This window comes from Felis catus, chromosome F1 (genome assembly GCF_018350175.1).
Source record: "Felis catus isolate Fca126 chromosome F1, F.catus_Fca126_mat1.0, whole genome shotgun sequence".
In the NCBI taxonomy this organism is placed as follows: Eukaryota; Metazoa; Chordata; class Mammalia; order Carnivora; family Felidae; genus Felis; species Felis catus.
Window position 1 is genome coordinate 20,041,380 of NC_058384.1, and position 18,829 is coordinate 20,060,208.

An 18,829-nucleotide genomic window follows, 5' to 3' on the forward strand; every position below is an offset into this window, starting at 1 on the left:
TATTGATTACAAGTTGAAACGATAGTATTTTGGGTATATTGGGTTGAGTGAAATATATTTTGGGGAGGAAAAAAGACAACAAAATGCATTTCATTATATTTTGGCTGCTTATTTTCTTCAAGTGGGTGTGTGTGGCTTTTTTTTTTTTTTGGCGCTCATTAGTGATACTTTGCATATTTGCATTTTTATGCAAACTACCATAATTTTGCCTGCGATAAAGAAGCTTATATAGCTTCATACATTTTTACTTAAGGATATAGAAATATGAAGCGTGACATATGGTTTTAGAAGAAAAAAATTATGGCAATCATATATATACATGTAGATATTTTTTAATTTTTGCAAACTTTTACATCTTAAGGGTTATTCATATCTTATATAGTGTACTTTATAATCTCTTCCATAAGTTCATGGTTATTGAATAAACTCCTTGATTTTTTTCATTTTGTATGTAGTCTGCCTTTGCCTCTGTATTTTTCTGTGATGTTTTATATGTGGGTCTGTTTAATGGGATAATGCCGAGGTGTTCATATTAGAAGGACCTTTTAATGACTTTTTGTATAGCAATGAAATTAATGATCAACAAATCAGGAAATAGTGATGTTGTTTTCTTGGAGAATATTTTTCTAAACGGTCCTCTGTATTCTACTAACAGTTCTGATGTCCCGTAGTAATTTAAATTTAGCTTGCCCCATACGGTGTGCCCCCCAAACACTTATGTTTTCCCCCAAAACTATCTTCCTCCCGAATTTCTAGCTTTGTAGTACTACAGATTTCTTCAGTTCCCACAACCGTAGTATTTTCTTTCCTCCCAAATTCAGTTACCATATCTTCTCCTCTCCTCAGATTCATCCATCCATCTTCCAGCCCCACTGCTACTTACTTGAGTTTTCAGTGCTTGTTATCCTTCCCCTGAACCAATACCAGGACCTGCCTCATGAGCATGAGACAAGCGCAGTGCACTCAGAAAGGCCCCTTGCATAGACTTTAATGTTCTGTGGTCGCCATCTTAAGATTCTTATTGATCCATCTTTGGATTTGTGTTCTGTAAGTGGGGCCCCTGGGACAGTGAAGCACGTACTGGGACTTGGGAGCCAAGGCCCGTCACCACCTGCCGTTGCTTCCCTGGGATGGATTCTCTTCCACCCACTTCCCCACCCCCAAAACTCCTACCAGCCTCCCCACATCCGCCTCACCCAGCCCTAGCTTTCACTCTCTGACCCTGGCATGGGCCTTTACACAAGCATAAAAAGATAGGAGTTGGGCTGGGCACCCCATGGCACCTCCAGGCAGGGGCGTCCTTCCCCTGTTTGGTCGGCTTCACCAGTATCTGGCAGGCGGCCGAAGGCCACAACTCAGTTGGAGTGAGCCTCTTGGCCACCCCCAACCCAGATACCTAGTGAATTGCAGAGGCAGCTGTGGACAGGGAAGAAGCCTGGCTCAACTTCCCTACACTGGGCCCGGGCATGGTACATGGCTTTGTTGGCTGGGGAGAGGCAACCTGGCAGCCAGTGGGCCACCTACATAGTGAGTCATGGGCTGGGGCTCCCGGTACCTGTGAAGGTCTGCACTTGCCCCGGTGCCTGAGGGAGCATGACACTAAATAGCAAATGAAAAACATCATAGCAGATAGGGAGAAAGACTGCTCAAGAAAGGAAAGTTTTCTATTTTAGTACCTTTAATGGCCTTGTGTTCCTGCCTTTCGAACAAGAGCCCACGTATTTTGCACTGAGCCCCTCCAACCATGTAGCCAGTTTCATCTAGTACAGGAAAGACTTTAACTCATCTCCTGGCATCCAACACCTCTGTCACCCACTTTAGCCTTAACACTGCTGCTGTAACCCTGATCATTACTTGACTCTCCCTTGCTCAGAGTCTTTTAGTAATTCTCTGTCATCCCATGCCCATGGACATGACCAAATTTTGTACATTTTATTTGGCTTGCACAGCGGGTTCTTTCCACTCTCCTCTTTCTCTTCCTTCCCTCTCCCCCTCATTTAAATATTTCCAGACAGAGCTGGCTTTTCCATCAAAAAGCATCAGTCACCCGCTGAAAGCTTTTGAGTTTGACTTGTGTTTTACAGGATGATAAAAACCAAAGTTCGCTTGGCACAGAGAACCTTTCGTTATCAAGTTTTTGGCTGCCCTTCCAGTTTCATTTCCTAATACCCAATATCACCATCCCCACCCCCACATCTCTCAGCCTCCAAACTTACAGGGTTCTCTTAGTGTCCTTTTTTTTTTTTTTAACCAAACTTAAAAGTTCCCAAACAAGCTTTCTCAGGTATCTTTGCACACTTCTGCCTAACAAGGCCAACTTCTGTGTTTCCTGAAAGTATTCTCATCCTTTAAAATTCAGCTCCAGTGTCTCACTACCTCTTCTAGGCAACATCAGCCTTGACTTTCTCTGTTCTTCCATAGATGTGTGCATTTATTTGTTATAGGATTGATACTGGTATATTGTAGCCTCATTATTGGCATGGTTGCCTTCCCTGGTCTGTGATATTCTGGGTGGTGGTCTCCAGAATAGGATGTATATATCTCGTAGGGTGCTTAATATGATCCATCTGAGTTGCAGAAAGAAAATAATAAATATTTAATTTTTAAAATTACACTCCTTAAATTTTTATGTTATTGAATGTTTTATAATCATACATTAGAACGTCCTTATGTTTTACAAGTAAACAATTTTAGGAACACATACCAACGATATTTTACTCATTTGATACATAGTCAAGGCAATTTAGAAACCACTCTTCAAGAAGGGTCAGGACTGTATCTTGTTAATCTTATAATTCCAGCACAGGCCTTTTCTGTTTCCTAACCTGTTTATGAAAACTCACTGAATATATAGGTGACATTCATGATTACCCAGGATATGCCCATTGCAAAGACGTTAACCTCTTAAGCCATAGCATCTTCATCATTGATGGTTTAATATTAGTCAAGGTTGTGTACTGTTTTTTTTTTTTTGAGGGTCTACACTAATCTGTTAAATAAAACATAATTAAGGGAAGAATGTAGTGAGTAGAAGGAAGTAATTTTCTTTTAATGGGAGTCCTGTGAGATTAATGACAGAGTAACATGGGGACTATCTTGGTTGGCCTCTTACTCAAGGAATAATTGGATATGTAGGAATGTGGTCTACTCTCAACTCTTTCAAAGTTAAATGAGGGGCGCCTGGGTGGCTCAGTCAGTTGAGCATCCGACTTTGGCTCAGGTCATGATCTCATGGTTTGTGGGTTCAAGCCCCACGTCAGGCTCTGTGCTGACAGCTCAGAGCCTGGAGCCTGCTTTGGATTCTGTGTCTCATTTTCTCTCTGCCTCTCCCCCACTTGTGCTCTGTCTCTCTACTAAACGTCAAAAAAAATTTTTTTAAGTTAAATGAAAAACAGACAATAGCTCCAGCAGAAGTGAAGGCCAAAACCTGATGATCTGTCCTTAGCTACCGGGGCTCATATCTCATGCAGTCACTGAGACCACTGTCACTCAGGGGCTCTTGTCCATTAAAATCGGGTGCCCGCAGTTGAAAAATCCTCTGACCATATGATTTAGGGCCGGTGTCCCCTGCCTGTGTAATTCTGCCAGGGCATTAGTACAAGGAGTTCATATTAGCATTTAGGAGCCTGTATCTAAAACAGGCAAAGGAGTGATAAGAGCTTTATTTTTTTAAGTTATGTTCAGTTAGTGTCTCACTTGTGTGACCCAGAGCAAATTGTTTGACCTACTCTAAGGCCTCTGATGCCTTTTTTATGATAATGAAATATTACACAGATATTTTAAGATCCTTGAAAGTTGCAGGATAAAAGGTACTATATACTAAGGATCAATATGTTAATATTTGGGGCCTAAATTTATAATAAAAACAAATATTTGCAGTATTAGAAGCAGTATAGTTAGGAAATAGCCTCTGGAAGTTATATAAATATGCCTAATAAAATCCTTTCCTTGATTTATTTCTCCTTCCTTTCCCCCATTTTATTTTATATATTTTTTAAAAAGCCATCCTGATCGACATTAGTAAAGAATAATTATATTGTTTTACTTGTATCTTTTGCTTACCACCATTTCCACAATATGGGTTGTAGGTGCATTTTGTTTTACCAGAGGCAGTAAGAATTTTATTTTTTTAAATGACTCCTCGGCTTCAAAGCCCCCCTCTCTCTGCGATGCTTTTATTCTTAGAGTCCTAGAAATGAGAGATAGAAAACTTCAATTAAATTCATCTAGTCCATCTCCCCTGACAATGAAAAAGTATCTCTCACATTCTATTATCTGATGCTTTTTCAGGCTTCCATGATAACCTCTGGGAGACTGTCCAATAGACTAATAGACCTCACTTTGGGAGAATGTTCTCTTTCTTAGTTTTGACCTATCATTTCTCATTATTTTATCCCTTAAAGCCATTTTTCTTATATGCATACTCTGTGAACTTAAGATCAGCAGTCTCTGCCAGTCATAAGAAAATCAACATACATCTCATTAGCAGGAACTGAGGTATTCTACAGAAGTGAATATTCCAGATACAAAACTTTTCCTTTTGAAACACAGACTTAGTTTAATTGAAATAATTTTGAGGAGTTTTTTCCCTTGAATGCATTAGGTATTTTCCGTACCTTCTTAAGTGTATTGAACTTTTCTTAATAATTCAGGTTAATCATTAGCATTCCGCAAGTATATATTAAGTAACTCACTGTATGCTAAGCATTGAAGAAACACAAAGATGAGCTCAATAATGTTTGCTTTCAGGAGTTAGGACTCAGTAGGGGATATAACATAGGAATAGAACTAATTATTGGTCAAGACAGAGGAAAACAGTCATATAAACAAAAGAGCTTAGATAATCAGAGGCGAGGGACTGACTCCTATTAGAGAAATCAGGGATGGTTTCCTGAGAAGTTGGCATTTGAAATAAATAGTGTAGGGACAACCGAGTGGCCCTCGGTTAGATTAGATGTGTATTTCACACCTGACATAAGCATGAACTCCAAATGGATTAGGGATCTAAATGTAAAATTAAATAAATAAACCATATAAGTACTAGGAGACATTGATAAATTCTTCTTTGACCTTAATGTAGGAAAAACTTTCTGTAATGGTTACTTTACTGTAATGGTTACAGAGGCAAACATGTTTTTTTTTTAATTGTCTTATGATTTATTAACATCATAAGAAACGTAAAAGACAACCAGCTGACTGAAAGAAAATGTTCACAACATATAAAGGACTATTAAAAATTGAGGGACAAATGACCCAAAACTCAATAAAAGAACTGAAGAAAAACAAAGTATGAACAGGTGATTCTCAAGCACTATAAAAATTATCCTGAACATATTGAAAAATGTTCAAACTCACTGATAATCAGAGAGATTCAAGTTAGAACAATATTTTGAGGCTATTTCACCTTTAGGCGAGCAAAAACTATACAGTATGACATCAGATTTAGTTGGTGAGATCATGGGAAACAGACACTCTCATACATTAGTGATGGGCATCCCAACTAGTACAACCCTTCTAGAGGGGGTTTTGGCAAAGCTACTATGTGCTCACCGTTTGACCCAGCAGCCCCACTTCAAGCAGTCTACCGAAGATTTACCTCCATCAGCATAAAAATTCATAGGCACAAGGTATTCTTGGCAGCATTGTTTATAATTGCAAAATATTGGGAACAACCTAAATGCCTACTCATAAGAAAGTAATTACATACGCTACGTGTGGAAGGAAGGTAGAACAATGGCCCCCAAGATGTCCATGTGCTAATACACAGAATCTGTGAATATGCTATTTTACATGGCAAAAGAGATGTGATTTTGAGATGTGATTAAGGCTAAAGACCTTGAGGTGAGAAAAGTACCTGAGATTATCCAGGTGGGTTCAATCTAATCTCAAGGCCTTAAAAACAGAACCTTTCATAAAAATGCAGCATTGCTGGCCTTGAAGATAGAGGAAGGGAACCATAAACCAAGGAGTGTGGGAGGCCTTTTAGAGGCTGGAAGAGGCCAGAAACAGATTCTCTTCCAGGTCTTGAGAAAGGAGTGCAGCCCTGCAGACACCTTGACTTTAGCCAGGTGAGACCCATGTTGGACTTCTGACCTACATGGCTGTAAGATAATAGATTTGTACTGTTGAAGCCACCATGTTGTGATAATTTGTTACAGTGGCAATAGAAAATGAATACAGTGGGAAAACTGGTGAAATTAGAATTAGGTAATTTTTCAGCATGCTACCCTAGGTTCATTTCCTAGTTTTCATAATTTCACTATGGTTAGGTAAGATGTTAACATTGGGGGAAGCTGGGTAAGAGAAAACTCCCCGTACTATTTTTCCAAATTTCCTGTCAATCTAGAATTTTTAATAGAAAGGAAAAACATCAGGAATTCCTTTCCTTCTCAAGTTCCCTCCGCCACGCCACCTCACCTGTTATCCTTTTAACAAGTTGCCATTTCTCCATGTTATTTATTTGTGAATTTCCAACCAAGCTTTTAACTCCGTGGTTCCCAAACCGTATGTCCACGTAAAGACTTGTTCACATATTTTTTAGCAGATTTATTCTTAATAGATCCAACCTGAAAACAACCCAGATGCCCATCAGTTGGCAAATGGATAAACATATTTTGGTATATCCATATGTGGAATAAAAAGGAATGGACTACATGCAGTAACATGGATAGATCCCCAAAACAGTATGCTAAGTGAAAGAAGCCTCCATACTGCATAGTTCCGTTGATAGAGCATGAAGGGAAAGATAAAACTGTAGGGGCAAATCAGACCGGTGGTTTCTAGGGGCTGAGGTGGGAAGAAGGGATGGACTGTGAAGCGGCCTGAAGAAACGTTTCGGATGGTAAAAATCTGTATCTCGTTTGCAGTAGCATACATTTGTCAAAACTCATCGAGTTATACACCTAAATATGGTGAGTTATCCTTTCGTAAATTATACTTCAATAGACCTAATGGTTTTTTTTTTAAGATATATTTAAAATATAGCATATAAAAGTTGAAAGTAAAAAGTTTGAAAAAATTTAACAGGAAGGTAATGATCAAAAGAAATCTGATATAACATTGTTTTATATGAAAATGAATCTCCTAAGACAAAGAATATTACTAGGGATAGAAAAGGTGTTTGCCCCTCCCCCCCAACAAATGTTAATATATCAATATGTTATATCATATTATAATAATTTTTAAAAACATGTCATATAACATATGTATTTTACTTTTATACTTTAATACAATCTAATATATCAATATGTTAATGTGGGTTAGATCTGATTAATGGGTATGGGTGTAATGTATGCGCTTTGGTTTTTTTTTAAAGTTTCATAATAAATGTTTTACTTTGTTTAATAAAAGAGAATCATTGGATGCTTGTCAAAAATGCAGATCACTGTGCCCCACGCCCAGAAATTCTGATTTATCGTCAGCTCTGTGCTAGAAAAACAATTGTAATTTATTATAGGACCTTTTCTTTTTCCCTTTGATGATTTAATTTGCAAAACAAACCAACAAACCAACCCCAAATCCCTACTAGGGGGGAAATGACCGACACTGAAACTGTTTGTTAACTACAAAGCACTTTGCAACTGTTTGTTGTTTTGTTGTTACTCTTGTTACCTAGAGTTTCCCTCCCTCCTTGGACTTCCAATAACTGGAAGATACGCTAAGGAAGTAAAATATGATGGCTGGAAAGTGGAGGTTAACGCTTTCAGTTACCCTTCCTTTTCCTTTCTCCTGTGAATTGTCTACAACTGGATTCTCGTGAACATTTTCTGAGCATCTGTAAGTTCCTCAGCTACATTAAAAGGGGAAGGAAGGGAGTAATTGATATAGGACATAGACCTTGTCAGGTCATTGCGATCCATAATACCGTGAACTGCCAAAGCACACAAATACACAGGAATGCATTTACTAATTAAACGAAAACTTTAAAAGCCAGAATGAGAACAGTTCTCGCCTGGGTCCTTTCTGGTTGACAAGGTGGCATTTTCTTACTGTGCGTCATGTAATATTTTAAGGAACTGCTATTAAAAGTGCTTCAGTCGCCTAGATTTCCTTAACCCCTCGTGTGGCCACTGATAAGAAACAGTCTCGCGCAGGCTGAGCGCAGGCTCCTGCTGCGCATCACCGTGTGTTTGTGGGGAAGGTGATGGCGTGCTTCTCTGCCTCCACTTCTCCACGTCTTCAGGGAACGGCACGGCCCGGGTCCCGTTACCACCGCCACAGAGGCTTCTGGGAGCGGTTGCATAGCAGCAACTTTATTTCAGTTACAGTCGGGACCTGACAGCCAAGTCTGGTCTTCGGGGGTTACTCCAGTTTGTAGGTGGTGAACACCTTTTATCATTCTCCTCACACCAAGCTCCAGAGAAAGGCAACGTTTGGCTTTTCCTTTCCCTGGGCAGTTGCTAAGTGTAAGCCTTATTTTGGCAGAAAAGAGTGAGTACCGGCTAATTAAAGTACATCACTGTAGTCGTTATCAGTTGCTGTCTGACAATGTAGGTGTTTAAGTAAGCTTTTTACTGTTTTTCAGAGTTGTAGCTGGTAGCAACAGTGTTTCAGAAGAGGATTGGACAGGTAGGATTTGTTTTGAGGGTTTTAGTAGTGTGTTTTCAGGTAAGGATGAAATCAGTTTATTTGTAGTCTTTTCCTTTGTTTCCATTTATGCTATTGGATTTTAAAGTAAGCTTGTAGGAGCACCACGTACTCTTCACATTCACATGAGACATAGACGTCCTCACTTAACGTGAAAGAGAGAAGCATTTTCCTCTCGACATCCATCTCTCTGTAAATTTCATATTTGCATTTTTTTTCTCTCAGTGACCATAGAGTCAGTTATATTTAAAAGTAATTTCAATAGGGTTTCCATTTCATGTCAGTTTAATTATATAGATAGGAGCCCTAGGGGCAAATTTTTCTAAGTCAGATGTCACATGGGTGGGAGTTTTGTTTTCTTTTTTCCCCTCATATTTTTGAATCGTCATAGTGCATTTCTTCCTCTTTGTGGTATATGATTCTGTAATAAGATATGTGTAGAAATTAAATATAGCACCCACGGAGAATGTGCATTATAAATGCATTATATCCTAGTGCCCGGAGTATCTTGAAGAGGAATAAGAATGTGGAGAGTCAGGGTAGCATAGAGGTTAAAAAGCCAGGGTTCCGGACTCAGGCTGCCTGGGCTTGAGGTTGTACTCTGCCTCCTGGCAGCTGTTTGACCTGGGAGAAGTCAGACACCTTCTGTGTATACCAGTTCTGGGTAGGTGATCTGCTGTTGGTGAAGAAAATGAACTGTTCACATGGCACACATCCTTGCTCAAAATCATGTTAAATCAGTACACATTTCTGTTTTCATAGGTAAAGTTAGTCCTCTCAGAAAAACAAATGGTTGCTTATTTGCGACTGCTTTGATGGGTCTCGTCTCTCATTGTTGCTTTCCTTAGAAATCAGAGTAAAAGGTAAGGTCCCGGGGTGCTGGGGTGCTGGGTGGCTCAGTCGGTTGAGCATCTGACTGCAGCTCAGGTCATGAGCCCGCGGTTTGTGAGTTTGAGCCCCGCACCAGGCTGTCTGCTGTCAGAACAGAGCACGCCTTGGATCCTCTCTGTCTCCCTCTCTGTCTCTGCACCTCCCCAGCTCACGCTCATTTCTCTCTCAAAAATAAATAAACAGTAAAAAAAAAAAAAAAAAAAGTAAGGTCCTTACAGTGGCCTGGAGGATCTGCCCACCCACCTCACAATTGGGACCAGCACGGCTCCCTCTGTTTCCTCATTTCCCACAACCCTTCCCATTCCACTTCCTCCTCTCCAGCCGCACTGACTTCTTGGCTCTCCTCATCCCGGGAGTTCTTCTGCCTTAAAGCCTTTGCCCATCCCATTCCTGTTGCCTGGAATGCTTTTCCCTTCTGAGGTCTGAGGCTCTCCCCCGTCAAATCTTTAGTCAGTGTAATCTTCCTCCATAAGGCCTATCATGACCACTTTATATTCCCAGCTCTTTACATGGCTCTATTTTTCTGTAGCCCTTGTCTTTTACTAATTTCTTATGTCCTTTGTTTATTGTCTGTCTCCTTCCACTAATGTATGAAGCTTAATGTAGGCAAAGATTTTTGTTTGTTTTGTTCACTGATCGACCTCAGGTGCCTCAAGCATGTGGCCAATAAACGGTGCTCAGTAAGTATGTGAATGAATGAAATTTTTTACATGTTAGCAGAATACTGGGTCTAAAGCCTGACTCCTCATCTCTAAACCGTGTTACCTAAAGCAAGCTGCTGAATACCTATTTTGCGGAGTCATTGCACCGACTAAACAGTATTGGAACTACTAGAAAGCACTTAGCAGTGCTTCATATCCAGGAAGCCTTCAGTAAGTTCGTTCGGTCAACGAATGTTAATTGAGCACTTAGGATGTACCAGGTATCCCTGTAGGTACTGGCATCTGCCACTGAACAAAACGGCCCAAATCCCTGCCATTTGTGGAACTTCTTTCTAGTTTCCTTCCCTTCCTTTGATGTGGTAGTTTCTAAGAGGAAAAGCCGTGATTCCACCTCGCCTACCCAGTAGTCTCTCTCCCTAGACTCAGATGAAGTTAATACTTATAGGTACCCATTTTCCATTATTTTAAAAGTGCTTTTCCATTCAGTTATCTTATTCTCTGGAATGGCCCTAGGAAGAGGGTTTTTTTATTCCTCGTTTGACAGGCAAGAAATCTGAAGCTTGGAAGTTGCAACTTACCCAAAGTCACTCAATAGGAGAAACTGGAGCTAGAATTTGAAGCCACACTTTGATTCGGAGTTGCCCGCTCTTTCTGCAGTGGCACTTGTATCGAAAACTCCACAGTGGCTCTTACTCATTTCGCTGCCCATTTTAGTTCAGTTCTGTTGATATCTATTGAACCCCTACCAAATGCCTCGTATCGGACCTGCCCTGGGAAGGCAAAGATTGTGTAGTCCCTGCCCTGAGGAGTTCAGCGTTTAGAGGGAGGGCTGTTGACACATAAGTGGACCTGCCGTGTGCTAAATGTAAGGCTAGCTGTATGTAATTGGATTCCTCTGAAGCACAGAGAATGGCCACCTCATCTAGAGCCAGGCGGTACATGTCAAAAAAGACACGCTGGAAGATCTCATGCCTTAGCTGAGTCTGAAAGGATGGCTTAGCCAGGGAAGAGGGAGGGATATGAGCCGTAGCAGAGATGCATGGTGAGTGTAGAGACCTACAGGCTTCTAGGGTTGCTGGAAGGTAAAGTACGAAGCAGGGAATGACCAGGAATCAGCCTAGGGTATTTAGTAGCTACCAGGGGATACCATAAGGCAAAACTCTTACCCGGCCCCCTCTTGGTACCTTTAGGTCAGGTGTCCATCCTTGGTCCGGTTAGCTATAGTCAGGCCGAAGAACCGCTTGGTGCAAAGGATAGTGATCTGTGCCTAAGAAATCGCTCAGAAGGGGCAGTGGGCAAGCGTGCATGCCATACACTCTGAGGTTTCCTAGGAGGGGTAGTGTCATTGGAAGGCTGGCTCACTGCGTAATTGGTCCAAGACAGAGGCATAGTAGAAGCTGGGACTAGTGTGGAGATGGCGAGTTTTTAGTGGCATCCGTTCAACTCACTATGTGATCTCCCTGAACATGTGGGCAACCACACAGCTGAATAGACTGACACCAGACCAACCTTTATAGCCTAAGCTAAACAATATTTTCAGTGAAAACCATGTTTCAGTTATATCAAGGAGATAAAAACAGAATGAAATATTACCGACCACTCTGGGCTGTCTTAAAATTTCCCTTACCTGTATTCCCAGAACAACCGTAATTTCACATATCTATTGAGTGCTTACTACAGTTTAGACACTGTGGCAGATGTTAAGATAGGTATAGCATTACCCCTTCCCTCGAAAGTTTAAGGGCCAATGGGAGCGATAATTATGCATTAATAGGTGGACAAACCACCTTTCCAACCTTATTTCTCGCTACTCCTAATCCTATACTGGCCAGACTGAGTCTACCTAAGGGGCACCCGTTTTGTTCTTTGCCAGCTCTTTACATGGCTCCATTTTTCTGTAGCCCTTTCTCCTGTGGTGCCGCCTTGCTCCTCAGCAACCCCCAAACCCAGATCCTGTCTACTCACCAGGACCTAGCATATTGCACTTCTTCTATATAACTTCTCCTTATTTCTCTGGATGATACAACCTCTTCTTTCTCTGAAATCCTGAAATTGTTTCCTATGTACCTCTCTAACATAATACCATATTATCAATTCTAAGATGTGTATTTTCTCACATTTTAACATCTCTGTAAATTATTCTTCTAAGACACTCTGTTTGTCATCAACATTCTTGAAAGACCACATGATAATATTCTGTGGGAAAACATGAACAACTACTCTAAGTCAAAAAGTAGTTCAGAAGAATGAAGAAGCTAGTTTATTTTGCATTTATTCTTTTTATGTGTACACTATGCACTAGATGATAAAAACCTGCCTAAGTAAGTCTTTGAAAAACTTTCTTGATACAAAATAAAAGTTCTAAGAGATTAGGCATCATGTTATAGTTTAATTGGCAGCTTTTTCCTTAGTGTACATAAAATAATAGTGTGACTTAACAATCATTGGTGTCCTAGATTCAAAGAAATATGATAGTTAATTTTTATTTTGTTGATTAAATATGCCAGACATTGAGAACACTTACCTCCCTAATTGTGTCATATATATATATATATATATATATATATATATATATATATATAGTTTCCAAATCCCATATTAAACTATAAGCTCTTTGGGGACAGAGTTTGTGTTTATTTTGGCTTTGATTCCCTTACAATACATGGTATGGTACTTTATGACAAATAGACATAAAACAAATATTTACTAAATAAATGGATTAAAACAAGAAGTATTGTATAGTAAGTGCCACAAAAAGATAAAGTGCCGTGTAAGCAAACATCTGCTAGTGTATATTCTCACTGAACTGCCTAACTGTAGTTTTGTTAGAAATATATTTACATATGGCATTTGGGCAGGTCCTTGAGCCAAATCTCAACTTAGGCCAGTGGCTTTTGAATCAACCATACACAATCCTAATAGAATCCCATAAACTCTAGGTCCTTTTTGCAGACCACATTTCTGAGCAAATTAATCATCTTGATTAAATCATGGTAAGTAGTAAATAAAGCCTTTGCCTTGGAGAACAAATGACAGTGACTTTCCCTAACTACAACGCTAAGATTGTACAGAAGACCAGACAAATGCCCGTCCCTAAGAAATACAGTGCTTCCGGGGGCCCCAGCTGACTCAGTACAGCATGCACTTAAAAATAAAATCTTGAAAAAATATATATAGTACTTAAAATTTTTTTTTGTTTTCTTGTTTTCTTTCTTCCAGTCAACCTCTATGCTCCTATAATAAAAAACTGCCTAGGGAATTTTTACCCTTATTCTTTGGGCTACAAGAATAACAAGAAATAACGTCTAAGTGTTTTTTTCAGGCAGCTAAATGGTTTTACTTCTGATTCAAATAAGTTTGTTTCCATTTTTCTCTAATGGAAGGAGCAATGCCTGTGTGTTTGCAAAATACTTGGCGTGGGTAACCGCTGTGGTAGTCCACATTACTGTTCACCAAATATTTCCAGTTTTCTTTCTGGATATGTGATACAATTATAGATCCTTTCCCCACAAAAATTAGGCGCGGTCGTGTGACTTTTTAGTCCAATGAAATGAGACCAGAAGTGACATGAAGCTTTAAGAACTAGTACATAATTTGTCACATTTCCTTTATCCTCCTGAAGCAGGTATAGATGCACAGAGAAGGAGCCTGCCTTAGCCTAAGTCCCTGAGTGAGGGCAGCACAGAGCCAAGCCCCCATCTCTGTTAGTTGACCTGCTCATAGACAGACATGTTACACGTCTCATACTACTTAGATTGTGAGTGTATTAGATAAACGTAATCCCGAGTATCTTGATTAATACAGTCTTCAGCCAAAACAGTAGGCTTTGGTGATAACTAAAAGAGTATAAAAGATTTGGCGTGCTGATCTTGACCCCGTATTTTTCTTCCTGATGGAAATGCTTACTGTACATAACCCCTACAGGACAGTATTCATCTCAAGGTGATTAGAGTCATTTTCCCAGCATTAACATACTTTTCTTTGAATTACAACTTTTTCTCAAGACATAAGATGTCCTTTCATCTGCCAACAATAGAATTATTACTTGAAAGTGGTGGCTATCATCATTCATGCGTGCATTTGTTCTATTATTCAACACACTTTTATTGGCTGCTGATTGTTTAGTAGGTGCTAAGACTAGGAAAATATTCAAGGAGCTCTAGATAGTTTGGTGAAAGTGGCAGGAGGGAGGCAGTGGTCAAAAACTATAAAATGCTTTGTTCTCCTGAAGTGTAGATGTTTCAACGGTTTCATAAATGACATTTCATTTATGAAATATTTCACATTTCATTTTAAGATAGTTTACCTACATTTGAAACTTAAGTTTACAAATAACATATTCAAGGTGACATAGACCAAATTTTAACAACTTTTGAGACCACCAACGTATTACCTTGTACTAATTACATAACTCTTCTTTTTTTTTTTTTTTTTTTGGTTTGAGTGTTTTATTTTTGGTTTTGGAGGTTTTTTGGCAGCTCTTAGTATAAAGCTTCTTCTCTTCTCCCTATCAGCATATTCTTTAAAATTCCTTTAATGTCCTAAGTACCTTCTCACCTCAGGGCTCTTGCATATGCTATTCTCCTTTCCTGTTTTCTCTTAATTTAGTTCAGGAAATTAATTACCAGATGCCTTTTCTATTGAATTGCCTCATAGAAAGGAGTATATTTTTCTGTTACCTTGTTTTTTTAAAAATCTGTTATCAAAATTAGATGTTTCTCTACCATAGCTGGTATAGAAACCAAGAGACAAGAAGTTAAGTGTTATCAAAAAGTTTAATTATCCCAATTATCCTAGAAGAAAAAAAAATTTGTCCCATTACCAGGTAGTTTCAAGCAACTATTATTTATAAATTAAAATATTAAAAGCTGGATTATTTTTTTGGTCTCCATTATAAAATGGGCATTTTGTAGGGCATTAAATTTTTTTGGTCTCCATTATAACATTCTTTTCAAAAGCGGTACAAAGCAGTAAGAAGACAGCAAGGCGCTATCATGGTTTTCTCTCCCATCACCTTCTGCCTTTTCGTTCTAGGGGTTCTTCAGCAAGCGCCTGAAAGGCTCCATCAAGAGGACCAAAAGCCAATCAAAGCTTGACAGAAACACGAGCTTTCGGCTTCCATCCCTTCGTAACACAGATGACAGGTAGGAAGTTAACTTGCTTGAAGCAGGAAAAGCAGTGTGGTTTTTTTGTTTTTAAACGGAAAAAGCAGTTCTACAGTGGGTTTTGATAAGGCATTTTTGGCCTTCTCTAACTTTACATCAATGACAATTGGAAAGGTCTAATACTACAATTGACTCATTTTGTCTGCGGGGTTTTTTTGTTTGTTGTTTTTTGTTTCTTTGTTTTTTGTCTTGCTCATATTGAGGCAATTTACAAAGTGTTGACTCAAATGCCCAGACAGTTTAAGAATCTTATAATATTGGAAATTAAGAACGAATTGAAATGCTGTTTCTGTAGAATCAAACTCTAGTGGTTGGAGATGTATCTTTCTTTTGTAAAATGACGGACCATAGGGATGATGATGGTGACAGTAGCAAACATGTTCTGAGCCCTGAACCAGACACTTTATATGCATTATCTTGTTCAATCTTTATAGTAACCCTGTAAGATATTCTTATCACCACTTTGTAGATGAAGAATCTGAGGCACAGAGAGATTAAGTAATCTTGCCCAAGGTCATAGAGCTCAGTAAAAAGCAAAAATGGTATTTGAACTTGAGCAATTTGGCTCAAGTCCGTGCTGTTCCCTGCTGCATTGTTCTTTGTGTACAGCATACGGAACCAGTTGTCTTGGTTTGCAGTCACACCTAGAAGACCTGAATGAAAAGGAATATTTTGATTCTTAGGACTGTCAGCTTGAGTAACCCTCAAATGAGCGTAGCTCACTAGGGACAACAACCTTCTAAAACCATTGAATGTGAGGGGCACCTGGGTGGCTCAGTCGGTTAAGCGGCCGACTTCGGCTCAGGTCATGATCTCACGGTCCGTGAGTTCGAGCCCGCGTCAGGCTCTGCTGACAGCTCAGAGCCTGGAGCCCGTTTCAGATTTTGTGTCTCTCTCTCTCTCTCTCTCTCTCTCTCTCACCCTCCCCTGTTCATGCTCTGTCTCTCTCTGTCTCAAAAATAAATAAACGTTAAAAAAAAAAAATTAGAAATAAATAAATAAATAAATAAAATCATTGAATGTGCACCAGGGCACATTGTTCAAAATTTAGGAAATGCTGCCTGCTGTATCCTGACACATCACCACCATCACTAACATTTATCGAATGCCTACTACATGCCAAGCATTTTAATGTAGTTTCTCATGTAATATAACCTTAGATACTTTTATTATCCTCATTTTACAGATGAGGAACTAAGGCAAAAGAGATTGAGAAACTTGCCCAAGGTCACACAGCTAGTAAGGAGTGGAGTATGTCTGCCTTTTGTATTTGATACTCTTAATGTATACTGGGTTTTTTTTTCCTTTCACTAAGTCCATTATTTTCAGTTACCCACATTACAAGTAAAGATTACAGTCTCTGTAATGGCAGATTATAGATTTACCAGGCAGAAAATTACTCTTCTTTTTTATAGATGAAGTAAGTTGTCCCCCATCCTGACTTGATGAGAGACTACTGCTATATCAGCTCTTCTTATCCCCGAACTCCTTTAGAGTTACTCTGTGAAATTTGCAACTCTGTCCAATTTACTGTGTAATTGCATTGTTAATCATCTCCTTCACACCTCTTTGTTTTAAGGTAACCAAAAAAAAGCTGATTTTTGCTTTTCCTATTTTTTTCTTCCTATTATTTTACAACTTCCATCATTCTAAGAATTAAAAACGTTTTCTAAATAAGTCTCAAGAAAATGGAGTGACTTTTTTTTTTTTTTCAGAATATTGGCTTCTAAGAACAGCGATGTCGTGCGGCCTCTAAAATACCCCCCATCCAGTAGCCACTGCCTTAAACTCTGTAGCATTATGCATATACATGAGAGATGAGAGATTTTTTAATAGGCGCACTTTATTTTGTAAACTTGCACTAAATTTCACTTTAATTTCACAGTGTTCCCTCCCATTCCATTTTGCTTTAGGTAACCTAAAAGAATGCTTGGGTTGAGTTACTAAGAGATTGTATTCTCCTAAAGTCTCTGATTCTGCTGTTATACAGCTAGTGTACTTCAGCCTTTCCAGTGCCCTAAATCCATCATGTGGGCCTGCCTCGCTGTCCTGCTTCAGTCAGTGGTAGTATCTTTGTGTCTCAAATACAGCATAATAAAAAAGTGCTCATTAATCTCAAATATTTGTATTTTTCAAATCCACTTGAATTATAAAAGTTTCCCAAACAGAAATTTTTCAAAAACTTTATTTTTCCCATATAGTGATATACTCACTAGAGTTTGGATGTATTACAGTTTAAAAAACAAAAACAAAAACAGGCTCTTTTGTCTTCAGATCATCTGGAGATGCAGGTAAATACAACTGAGGTACCAGATATTATCTTTTCACTTCTTCTATGAGTTCTTTGAATTGGTGCCCTTATAGGTGTGACCAAAGATTCTTTCAAAGACCCTGGTTTTCTTGGGTTGTGTTCATCAATTGCCAAAGTCTGGCCATTTCATCCAAAATGGTATATAGTGTCTAAATCTCAGTAGCAGAGCATTTCTGTTCTTATATCAAATCCATAGAAACTCTAGGCAAACCTAGTAACCAGCCCTTTTTTTCAGTTTTTAAATTGTGCAGTAAAATACATGTCTTTGTTTTAAAAAGTGTTACTACATAAATACAGATCAAAAAGCTGAAGTCGCCCTTCACCTTCCCCAGCGCTCCCTATAAATAACCTAATTAACAGTTTGTATATTTTCAAACCACTTTAAAAATCCATACACATGGAGCACCTGGGTAGCTCAGTCAGTTGGGCATTCAGCTCCTGATTTTGGCTCAGGTCATGGTCTCGCGGTCATGGGTTCCGGCCCCATGTGGGGCTGACAGTGCAGAGTCCGCTGGGGATTTTCTCTCTCCTCCTCTCTCCTCTCTCCTCTCCTCCTCTCTCACTCCCACTCATGTGTGCTTGCTCTCTTTCTCTCTCTCTCTCTCTCTCTCTCTCAAATAAACTTTAAAAAATTTTTTAAAAATACATATGTATGTTTTACTTATTTTCATATGCGATGGGATCATATTACACATTTTTTTGTGACTAACTTTTCAGTGTATTTTGGACAACTTTTATGTCAGTACGTGTAAATCTACATTATTTTAACAGCCGTCTTCTTCGTATGCTAGTTTTTTGTAACATATTTCACTTCTGTGTGGATATTTTAACTGTTTCCCTCCGTGGGGCACAAAATAGAGATGTAATGGACATCTTTGAACATATACGTTTTTTATCCTTATGTGATTAAGTCAGATTTCTGAAGTAGAACTACCAGGTAGAGTAGATGCATGTGATCAAATTGTCCTTCAAAAAAGCTATAGCAATTATCATTTCCACCGACAGATTAGGATTACTTTTATCTTTTAAACAACATTGTACATTGAGTCGATATGATGGAATAAATAGCAATCATAAACACCTACATGGTATTTACAATGTGCTAAGACCCTGTTCTAAGCACTTTACATAAGCTAACTCATTTGATCATCACAGCCATCCCATGAGGTAGTTACTGTAATGACTTCATTTTGAAGATGAGAAAACTGAGGCAC

General features: G+C 39.0%; 1 protein-coding gene across 14 annotated transcripts in view; it reads left to right on the plus strand.

Moving 5' to 3' along the window:
- Window positions 1-18,829, plus strand: part of RASAL2 (RAS protein activator like 2) — a 362,968-nt gene that overhangs the window by 278,397 nt on the left and 65,742 nt on the right. For all 14 annotated transcript variants that reach the window (XM_045048593.1, XM_003999225.6, XM_003999226.6 and 11 more), the window contains one exon: window positions 15,174-15,283. In XM_045048593.1, coding sequence (XP_044904528.1) covers window positions 15,174-15,283 — 110 coding nt within the window. The remainder of the gene's footprint in view (window positions 1-15,173; window positions 15,284-18,829) is intronic.